At 37.3% G+C, this 11,135-nt stretch overlaps 1 protein-coding gene across 1 annotated transcript; it reads left to right on the top strand.

Annotated features, from left to right (window-relative positions):
- Window positions 1–471: 471 nt before the first annotated feature.
- Window positions 472–10,930, top strand: LOC127618601 (glutathione synthetase-like). The gene is made up of 13 exons (XM_052091168.1): window positions 472–598; window positions 3,161–3,299; window positions 4,532–4,677; window positions 4,803–4,878; window positions 5,053–5,192; window positions 5,357–5,473; window positions 6,166–6,246; window positions 6,701–6,778; window positions 6,910–6,979; window positions 7,259–7,453; window positions 8,530–8,611; window positions 8,690–8,879; window positions 9,297–10,930. The coding sequence occupies exons 2-13, from the start codon at window positions 3,171–3,173 to the stop codon at window positions 9,418–9,420; spliced, it is 1,428 nt and encodes a 475-aa protein (XP_051947128.1). The 5' UTR covers window positions 472–598; window positions 3,161–3,170; the 3' UTR covers window positions 9,421–10,930.
- The last annotated feature ends 205 nt before the right edge of the window (window positions 10,931–11,135 follow it).

Genomic DNA, 11,135 nt, shown 5'->3' with positions numbered 1-11,135 from the left:
TCATTAATTTATTCATTCTTTCTTTCTTTACTTTTTTCTTCCCTCTTTCTTTCTTTCTTTATTTCCTTTTTTCTTTTATTTCTTTCATTTTTTCTCTTTACTTCTTCCCTCTTTCTTTCTATCATTGATTAATTATTTCTTTCTTCCCTTTTTTCTTTCTTTATTTCTTTCTTTTATTTTCTGTCTTTCCTTTTTTCTTTCTTTTTTTCTTCCCCTTTACTTCTTTCTGTCTGTCTTTCTATTTATTTATTTCATTTTTTCTTTCTTTTCTTCTTCCCTATTTCTTTCTTTCTTTCTTGTCTATTATCTATTTATTGTCTTTCTTTTATTTATAAACTATTTTCTTTACTTTATAACACGGATTAAACTTTTATGAGTGAACTAAAACACAGACTGAGCCCTAGAGCGCCCCCTGTAGAGTATAAACTGCAGTACAGACGGATGGTGGCGTCATCAGTTTTCCAGTTCAGTGGTAGAATGACACCGGCATTGAATGTGTGATCCAGTGATATGAACACCGGACATTGGTTAGCACGCGTTAAACTACTTCATATGTTGTACTGTACTGACTTTTAACAGGAAAACTCACTTGTATCAGGTATGTCATAACTCGATCTATTTTCCGAGTAGTGCACTTTCGGCAGCTAAATTAGCTATTGCTTACATTATATGCCTTAAATACAGTACTTTAAGCAATACACTGATAAGCCAGTAGCTTTTTCGCATAGTGTCAATATACACAGGTAGAGATTTGTTACATCATACACGCTTCTTCGAGTCATTATTGGTTACATGTCCAATAACTTCCCCCTTTCTCCGCAGACCAAAGCTCTAATAATGTGTTGTGTTAACAAAAGTGATTTCTCACAATGTCTCTCATATTTTAAGTTGTACGTTTTTAATGGAATGTTACGCAGAAAATGATCCTTCTCCCTGAAAGTTATCACAGACATAATTGTCCTGAGATATCTGACAGGTCTCTTTGAAAGCATTAGTCAATGTTAACTGCAAACTAAACACATTCTTTAATCAGTCAATCAAAAGACCCCGACGTGCTTGTCAATCATATAAGTACTTGTAACATTCAGGTTTGATGGCACATTCAGACTCATAACAGTCGTCTGTTGATGTCTATTTTGCTACTGTGTTGTCTGGCAACCGTGACAAGACGCACTGCTGCTCTACCGTACGTTCACACCAGAGGCGGCGAGAGCGTCAAATCGACCGGAAGTCATTCATTTTCAATGACAGCCAGCGTCTCTCGGCGCGGCGAGTATTGGGCGGCGTGGGCGTCAGATGGAAGTTCAAGCGCAGTCAACATTATGGTAATGAGCTGTGACGCGGTTCGGCGGCAACCTATTGGAATATAGAAGTGCTCCGCTCTAGCGAAGTCTAGAGAACACAACCGTGTAAACTTTGGTTTCCACCAAGCATTCGTACCGAAGATAAAATGGAGGAGAAACGAATTATTGCCGTGACGGGTTTCCCTGTAATATATGACCAAGACCACAGTTATTACTACAAATGTATTTTATTTTTTATAACAAACAACTATAATTTTAATTACTTACTGCCATCGATCGATTAATTATTTTCACATTTTAAAGAGTACATGAGGATATACGCTACTTGTGATAGGTCGGCAAAAAGTAAATGGTCGACATGTCTGGATGTTTAAATTGCGGCCCCTTTAAATATAGTTCACAAAACAAAGCATTCTGAACAAACGTTGCTGCCTATTTCAACTACGTCAGAGCGTCCACGAGCGTCCTTGAGCGTCGAAGGCAGGGCAGCCAGAGCGAATTTTGACGCTCTCGCCGCTTCTGGTGTGAACGTACAGTTCCGTGACGGTCTCAGGGTACAACAGTATTTTTTGAGGGTGGTGTTTTGAAAAGAGGGGGTGTGTCTAATTCATAGGATGCATATTCCATTACAGATTACATGTTGTAAAATGTAATTTGTAACTTATTCCATTCGATTACTCAAGGTCAGTAACGTATTCTAAATACTTTGGATTACTTTTTCAGCACTGGTAGATTTTTTTTTAATCTTTTTTTGACTATAAAAACTCTGCCAGTACAGTAAGACAAAATACACATGTTAAAAATACATTCTCTGAAAAACCTAAACCGCTTTTATAAGGTTACTGATATGACTGGAGTCTTCATTTTAATGTGTGGTAAAAATTTCTGAAGAAGTACAACAAATTTTAGTCATGAGTGTTTGCTGTCCTTTTCTGCATATCGCGGCACCATTTTGTGGTCCGTTCTGCATAAAACGGCGGCTCATTTTTGCTTATCACTGCACAATCGGCAAGTTTCGTGGCCGACCCACTGGCCCGCTCTGTTCTACTGATGGCCATTCCACCCCTGATTGTCCACAAAGTGCGTCGGCCCACCGGGAAAATGCCGGTATGCCAGATAACCAGTCCAGCCCTGGTTGTGCGTGGATGCCGCGGTGAATCGAGTGAAGCCTCCACACGCGTTACGTCTCTGCGGTAACACGCTCAACAAGCCACGTGATAAGATGCACGAATTGATGGTCTCAGACGTGGAGGCAACCGAGATTCGTCCTCTGCCACCCGGATTGAGGCGAGTCACTAGCGCTTTGGTAATTGGGCATGCCAAATTGGGGTGAAAAGGGGAGGAAAAAAAAACATTAGGTAAAACAATAGTTATAATTCATGAACTGAGAATGCTGTAAAATATATCGTGGTGAGCATGGCGGGCTAGCGGCGTCTGGGCAGGCCGGGAATATAAGTGGCGAATAACTTTCACTTGCATGCCACACCGCTATTGCATTCCAGCGAGGGGCGGCGGGAGTACTTAAGAAGAAGAGACAGCGGCAGACAGGAGAGAGAGCGACACGTGAAGCAGGCTGTGTGTATCTGCGTGTCAGTGTGGTGTTGCTGAAAAGGAAACCTTTTGGGTACTGCTGAAAAGCGGCCTTATTTTGTGCGACTGAAAAGTGCAACAATAAATGTCTACGTGTTTTGTCAAGCTGGCCCCGGCTTCCCATAATTGTTACACATATTTTTAGTTCATGAGGCCTAATGCATTAACTAATGTTAACAAATGGAACCTTATTCTAAAGTGTAAATGGATTCATTTTTCACATGAAGCATATAGGTTGACTACAGTGTGCTTTATTCTGATTCTAGATATTCTGCAATGTCTGCAATACGAAAAGATGTCCTGAGAGATGAAAATTTGATCAGAAATCTAGAGGAGATGGCAAAAGACACCGCTCTTTTACATGGGGTGTTGATGCGGACCAAAGAAACTCCCAACTCTCCTGAAGTAAGTGCACCCTTACTGCTTTCATGTGGCCAGAAGAAATTATTAATTGGTTTTAGGCCTTATAACTAATTTGGTGGAAAAGGCATTTAATCAATTAATCAGCTGATAGTTTTTAAAATTTATTTATTGAATGTTGAAAAAAATTATTCCTTACTGTGACCAGCAAAGACTAATTTATTAAATTCTTAGATGCAGTTTATTGTTCAACAAAAATCCCAATCATTTCCAGAACAAATAAAGATTTTGTCATAACGCAAGACTTTCAACTATAAACAAGCCCGACACATATTTGGCAACTCTTAATTAGAAATGATGGAGATTTAGCTTTGTTACAATGATCTATAGTTAAGTAGGTTATTTATCAAATTAAGCTTTTTATAGCCTATATTCACCAGATGAAGTTTAATAAGGAATGAGGTTTATTATTACTTGCAAGATATGAAGTTGAATAATATAATACAAAAGAGACACAATATATGTGCTGATGGGACAAGTGTCCATATAATCAATTTTTCTTTCATCACCAACAATAGTAGTTCCAAAAAGCAACTATCGGCACTGATTAATCAGTAAAACCAATATATCGTCTACTCATAATGCAAGGTATGCATTTCAGTACGCTTGTATGGGATGAAATTAGTTTCAAAATGATTAACACATGCATGCATTCTTATCCATCAATTTGATAAATGTTGCAAATATATCTTACAATCATCACAGACATATGGCTTTTATCTTCTGTCTATGAAATTCAAACTGTAATGTGCTGGGATTTGTACAAAGAGAGACATATTTGTGAACACAAATGTTCCCTTTTGTATAAATTATTCTCAATTTGTGTATGCAAATTGTTTTGTGAAGTATTGAATGTGCACGCATGTGTTAATCATTTTGAGACTAATTTCATCCCATACAAGCATTCCCTGGGAATTAAACCCATGACCTTTGTGATGCAGGTGCCATAGTCTACAAGTTCAGCTACAGGAAACCGGACATTAGTTATCTAGATAAGACTCATAGATAGCCATTTATTTAATGCCAACAAAACTAATTCACAGTCACGTCTGGAATTTTGTCACTCTAGTGGCCATGTTTTGTTTGTGGATTAAAGAGTGTTAGTTCTGCCTCGGTGAGTCAACAATGACAAAAGACTGTCGGCTCAACGATTCAGCAATGACTGAAGTGTTCTGATGGTGTAAATACATGTAAAATAAATGTATATTTGTTCACAGGTGGTGAGTTATGCACCGTTCACATTGTTCCCAACACCAGTGCCTTCAGCACTCTTTCATCAGGCACTGGCAGTTCAAACACATTTTAACCGGCTGGTGGACCTGGTCAGCCAGAATCCCACCTTTCTAGAGGAAACTCTGGCCAGGTACTATATAATCGAAATGTACTTAGTGTCTTATTCCTTTTTGCTTTATTTTGTACATTTTAATTGAATCTTTAGTAATATTTATGGTGCTCTGATTTAAATAAATGCTACTTTTGCTTCAACAGCACCATCAAAGTTGACGATTTTACTGCCAGACTTTTCAGCATATACAAACAAGTTCGACAGGAATGTCAATCCCAGGTATAAAGATTCACCGACTGTTATATAAAATGCAATGTAAATTATTTATCGGTTCATATTCTATTTTGAGTTACAAAATAGTCCACTTGTTTTCCATAGACTATTTTATAAATGTAACATTAATGATATTGTACAATTATTTAAATTGAACTATGGTCCATATATTCCCCTAAGTCAATAGTTTTGGGACTAAATCGTTCAGACTACATGTTGGACCAAAATCCAGAAGGTTGGACATCTTTAAAGCAGATTGAAATCAACACTATTGCTGCCAGTTTCGGTGGTCTTTCTTCACGGACACCAGATGTTCATCGGTAAGTGTGTGACCGAAATGGTAAACAAAACATAAAGCTCCAAACCCCGAGGCCTGAAATCATCTGAGGGTTTGCATTAAAATGCAAAAACATTACTTGCTCCGATTCTGTTTTCCATATGGATTCGTCATTCAATGCCTTCAAGCTGTTTTTATTCCTCTTAGGCACATTCTGAAGGTTGCAAACCTGTTGGAGGAATGTGATCAAATTCTTGACAACAACCCAGCAGAGGGTCTGGCCAGAGGTTTGGCAAAAGCTTGGGAGCTCTATGGATCTGAGAGGTGTGTTTAAAAGTGTATTTATTTAATGGTGCCATGGCATGTAAATACAGTGGCCCCAAATAGTATTTGGGCACAACATTTCTGAATGGCATTGCATACGGAAACAAAATTTCAATCCAAGTGTCATTTATTTTAAAGAAATTTGGCACAAGCACACTTTTCAAGCAAGCAGTTTCACAAAAAGTTTATGTTTGAAATGCTAAAACAACATGCAATACTGTAATATAGTTCAAAGGACACTTTCTGGTTATTAGCAGAACACGTCCATAGTTAATGTGCTGAACTACACCTGTGGTTAATCTGCTACAGTCGGACACCTGCGTGGAATTACTTTGAGACCAGTTGGTTAAAAGTAATTGCAAAAATGACTCACTGTGAAGTGAAGTTGGTTCTGAAAAAGATTTAGCATAATTTGTTTTCTAAAGCCACTTGGTTTGGTGTATTGTTTTCTAATGCATTGCAATAGCTATATATTTTTAGTGTGGCTTAAGGGTCCAAACACTTAATGTTTTCCTTTACAAAGATGTTAAAACTGTCATCTGATGACTATTTTGTTTTTGTACATTAGTTGAAAGGTCTTTTCGACGTGGATTGTGATTATCATTTTGTAATCATTGCTTTATCAGTGTTAATATGATGTAACTAGAATGGTTAAGTGACCGTATCCTCATGTCTGATATTGTCCATTACAGGGCAGTGGTTATGTTTCTGGTTGAGGATGTCCAGAGAAATATTTATGACCATCGATATGTAGAAAATGAGCTGTGGAAGAAGTAAGTGGTCAAATAGTTCTACTATGGTCAACACAGACGTTAAAGGGATAGTTCACCCAAAAATAAACATTCTCTTATAATTTACTCACCCTCAAGCCATCCCAGAATATTTCAGCTATGTAGGTCCATGCAAGCCAAGTGAAAAGTGACCAGACCTTTCAAGCTCCAAAAATCTCATCAAGGAAGCATAAAAGTAATCCATAAGATTTTAGTGGTTTAATCCATGTCTTCGGAAGTGATATGATAGTTGTGGGTGAGGAACAGATCTTATTGAAGTCCTTTTTTTACTATAAATCTCAGCTTTCACTTTCACATCCTTTCACATTCTGAAAGTGAAAGTTATTTATAGTAATATGTAGTGTAACAAGGACTCTGTTATTATTTTGGTTGCCTTGTGATGATTCGTTTTTAGGGACTTACTGTAAATGATGGTCGTTGCTCTACATATTTACAGAAATATTCCAGTTATAAGAAGACGGTTTGAAGATGTTTGTAGAACTGGATCACTGGACCAGAGCAAGAGGCTCTTCGTGCAAGTGTTTATGATTCAATATCACAAATATTTCTAACATTCCCTGTCTTCAGTTACACAGTCAGGTTTGTGTCGTAGAGACTCTTTAGAGTTATATGTTGCTTTTATAATGTTCTTTTTTCAATCTGCAGAGATGGGCAAGAGATCGCCATCGTTTACTTCCGTAATGGATACATGCCCCAAAACTACACATCAGAGCAGGTGAGGACACTGCTTTATTGTCCCTGGGAAATGCTCTCATTGATTTCCTATACTTTGGCATGTATGTTTGCAGCATCATCATTACAGTTAAACCTATAAAGCTAATATCACATAGATACTCTGAGGAATTTTCCTTCTGCTGCTTCCATGTTTAGAACAAGCACAACAGAAGTCATGTGATCAACAGTTTTTCCTCAGCAAATGCATGGATCAGTGGTTTAGCTAATCTATTATGTTTCAACCCCTTATATTGGCTAATGTTTAACGTCTGTGTTTCAGAGCTGGGAGGCACGGCTGATGATGGAGCGCTCTCTGGCTGTGAAGTGTCCAGACATCAGCACCCATCTTGTTGGGACTAAGAAGGTCCAGCAGGAGTTGGCTCGGCCAGGGGTTCTGGAGAGCTTATTCCCCGATGAACCTGAAACAGTTGCTCAGATTCGGGCCACATTCACTGGGCTGTACACATTGGACTTGGTAGAGGACTAAAATAAAATACATTTACATTTATCAATTTTGGGAGTTCAGTTATGCTCATGGAGAGCTACAGTACCTTTCAACAGAGTTTAGTTACAATTTGAATCAAACACACCTGAACCAGACACAAGGTCTTTGGGTTCAATTGGACATTACAGACAGGTGTGCTAGAGCTGGTTGGAACTAAACTTTACTGGATGGTTGACCTCAAAAAGCAGGATTGAGCCACCACCGTTTATGTGACTTAAAGGAATAGTTCACCCAAAAATAAAAATTCGGTAATCATTTACATCGTTCCAAACCTGTACGACTTTTGTTTTCTATGAAATAAAGAAAGGAGAAATTTTGAAGATTGTACTGGTTGCTCTTTTCCATGCAATCACAAAGAATGGAGACTGGAGTTTTCAAGCTTCAAAAAGGATGCCATAAACATGGGTTTGGGGCAGGATTATCTGTTTGTTCGATCAAGTATTATTTGAAAAATATATTTATTCTTGCAAGTCCGTTCAGTGATTTAGAAATGACACACTTCAGCTTTAAGTTGTTATTCACTGAAAATCGTGACATCCGCCCTAACTCGCCTTGGTACGCTCGTATCAGTTCATTAAAAAAAAAGTAGCAATGTCCAATTCATAAATGTATCGTTTTTTATTTTTTTTATTTTATTTGAATCTTTTCAGTGAATTGGTTGATCCAGTTAGCAAAACTGGTCTGAATGATTCATTGAACTCACTGATCTAATGATCTGGTCACAGCAGTTCTTGTGTTAACAGCTCACAAAAAAGCTATTGTTTGACTTGAGAAGACTTGTAATGTAGCGCGCGAGTCATATGGACCACTTTTATGATGTTTTTGCATCCATTTTGAAGATTGAAAGCTTCAGTCCCCATTCATTGTAACTGTATGGAAAAGAGCAACCAGTACAATCTTCAAAATTTCTCTTTTGTATTCCTCAGAAGAAAGTTAGTTATAGGGGTTTGAAACAACATGAGGCTGAGTAAATGATTGCAGAATTCCTTAAACAGAACTTTTGAAATTTTCTGCAATTGATTTTAATAATTTCTGTCTTTCCACAGGGAGAAGAAGGTGATAAAACGGTGGCAATGGCTTTGGCCAATCCAGATCAATATGTGCTTAAGCCTCAGAGGGAAGGAGGTGGTAAGTAACAACTCATTTCCTGTGTACGCACACTCACAACACTTGGCCTTGCTCTCATAGGTCTCCACTATATCACAGGTAACAACATTTATGGAAAGGAGATCTGTGAGGTACTGGAGAACATGAAGGACTCCAGTGACAGAACAGCCTACATCCTGATGGACAAGATCCAGCCTCGTCCCGAACAGAACTACCTGCTCAGACCAGGAGCTCCTCTGAGACTGAACTCCTGCCTCAGTGAACTGGGTGTGTTTGGAGCGTACGTCAGGTGGGATATTCAGGATTTGCAGCTTAATAATAGGGTTAAGCTCAAAACAGTAAACATTTGACCTGCTGGAGCATCATTTTCAGTGAATAACATCTTAAATTTTGGTCTTCTCTTTGAACAAAACTATAGCTCACAAGACTTATAGACTATATAATGGTGCTTTTTGGAGCTTGACAGCCTCTGGTCACTGTATGCTTTCACTGTATGGGAAAGAGGAGTTTGAAAAATGCTAAAAACATTTCCGCGGAACTATATATTTTAATAAAGCTTTATACAATTTGCTATTGAGGAATCATTTTTAGCAGCCTTGTGTTATTGTACCCTTGTATGAAATTTGCTACAAATTCACTACATTTGTAAATCATCTGCAGGTTAATATAACCTATTCCTTTTTGTTGTCAACCTCTCACACAGCAGGAAAGGCAAGGACATGGTGTTTAATGAATGTGTGGGCCACCTGCTGAGGACCAAGAGCTCTGATCATGCTGATGGGGGAGTGGCTGCAGGTGTAGCTGTACTGGATAACCCACTTCTGGTGTGAACTATACCACCTCCCAGTGGACAGGAGGAGAATTACACTGCTGAGATCAGGGGGCTTCATTCCCATTACATAACTTTTCTACCTGGTGTGATTTGGCATATATTTTCGTGTGTTTAAGTGAACATTTACATATGTGCCATTGCAATAATCAGACTGAACAGAAGTAGTGACTGAACAGTTTATTTGCTGTAAATGTATTGTACCTCTTCCAAGGGATAATCTACTGCAGTTTGTCAGAAGAATAATAATGTATTAGAAAAATTATTATTCTTAACATGTTTAATTTTCTATTGTTTTAACATATTTTTATCTGGTAAAACATTCATGTTAACCAACATTCATGTCCAAACATAATCCTGTGAACTAGATTAGGAAACTGAATCTGTGGTTGCTTTTGATCTTAAGACAGATGACCAAAGCTTAGATCAAATGAATTATGAAGCCTTAATGTAAGTCATTTATATGAAGTTCAGTAAAAACTTTAGAGAAGCTTTAAACTGTTAAATTCATGTGAATAACTCAATCTACTGGAATATCTACCAGAAATAATTTTAATTATTTTATTTTCATTTTAATTATTTTTATAACATAAACCTTTTGGTATAAACATTGTGGTAGAGACTAAAAGGGATAGTTCACCCAAAAACCAATTCATAACACAATAACATGATGGATTACGTTAAATGTAATATTGTAATCATTTTAAAAATGTGAGCGCATACTGTAGATTATTACATTATGAGATATTTGTTACATTTTGAGCGGTCTAAAAAGATTTTAATGAAAAATGTAATTATTTTTAAAACAAAACTAAAAACAAAAAAAAATTCCTTAAAGGAATACCAAAAATCATCATTTACTCAACATCATGCCATCCCAGATGTGTATGACTTTCTTCTGCTGAACACAAACAACATTTTTTAGAAGAATATCTCATCTCAGTAGGTCCTTTCGATGCAAGTGAATGGTGACCAGAAATGTGAAGCTCCAGAATGCACATAAAGGCAGCATATAAATAACCCAATCCAGACCAAAATAAATCTACTTTTTCACTGTACATCTTGTCATCGCAGTCTCTAGACACAATCATGATATCAAGCTCGATTACACTTCCTAATGCTTGACACATGCGCAGAGAGCTAGATGGTGCTAGGAAGTGTAATCGAGCTTGAAATCATGATCTCCAAGAAGACTGCAGATGTCAAGAATTTTAGTGAAAAGGGGGTTGCATTTTGGCCTTTTCTCTCCCAAAACCAATTGGAATGCTTGAGATGATGTGGATTTAACCACTGGAGTCTAATGGGTTACTTTTATGCTGCCTTTATGGAGCTTCAAATTTTTGGTGACATACACTTGCATTATTAATTATGGCCTAATACATTTCTATTAATGTCATAACCTAATTTGCCAACTATTATTAGGTTTTATGCTCATGACAATGTTAAGAGAAAATGATTATATTATACCGTATACAATAATTTCACTTAAACATTACGTACTGTGATTACATTGTGAGATGCTACAGTGAGTTCACAATGTAATACATTTTTCTGTGTAGTAACCTATTACATTATGCTTTGATATTAAAAGAGGATAGAATTTACATTTTTAGCTGAATTGTTCCTTTGAATCAAAAATTGCAGTCAAACATCTTTCTGAAATCCATGTTTATTTAAATCTCCACATTATAGAAATCACAATCTCATCACCAACCA

This window comes from Xyrauchen texanus, chromosome 25, assembly GCF_025860055.1.
Source record: "Xyrauchen texanus isolate HMW12.3.18 chromosome 25, RBS_HiC_50CHRs, whole genome shotgun sequence".
Taxonomy (NCBI): domain Eukaryota; kingdom Metazoa; phylum Chordata; class Actinopteri; order Cypriniformes; family Catostomidae; genus Xyrauchen; species Xyrauchen texanus.
Note: the sequence above shows the minus strand (reverse complement) of the source record. Positions and strands in the feature narration are given on the sequence as shown.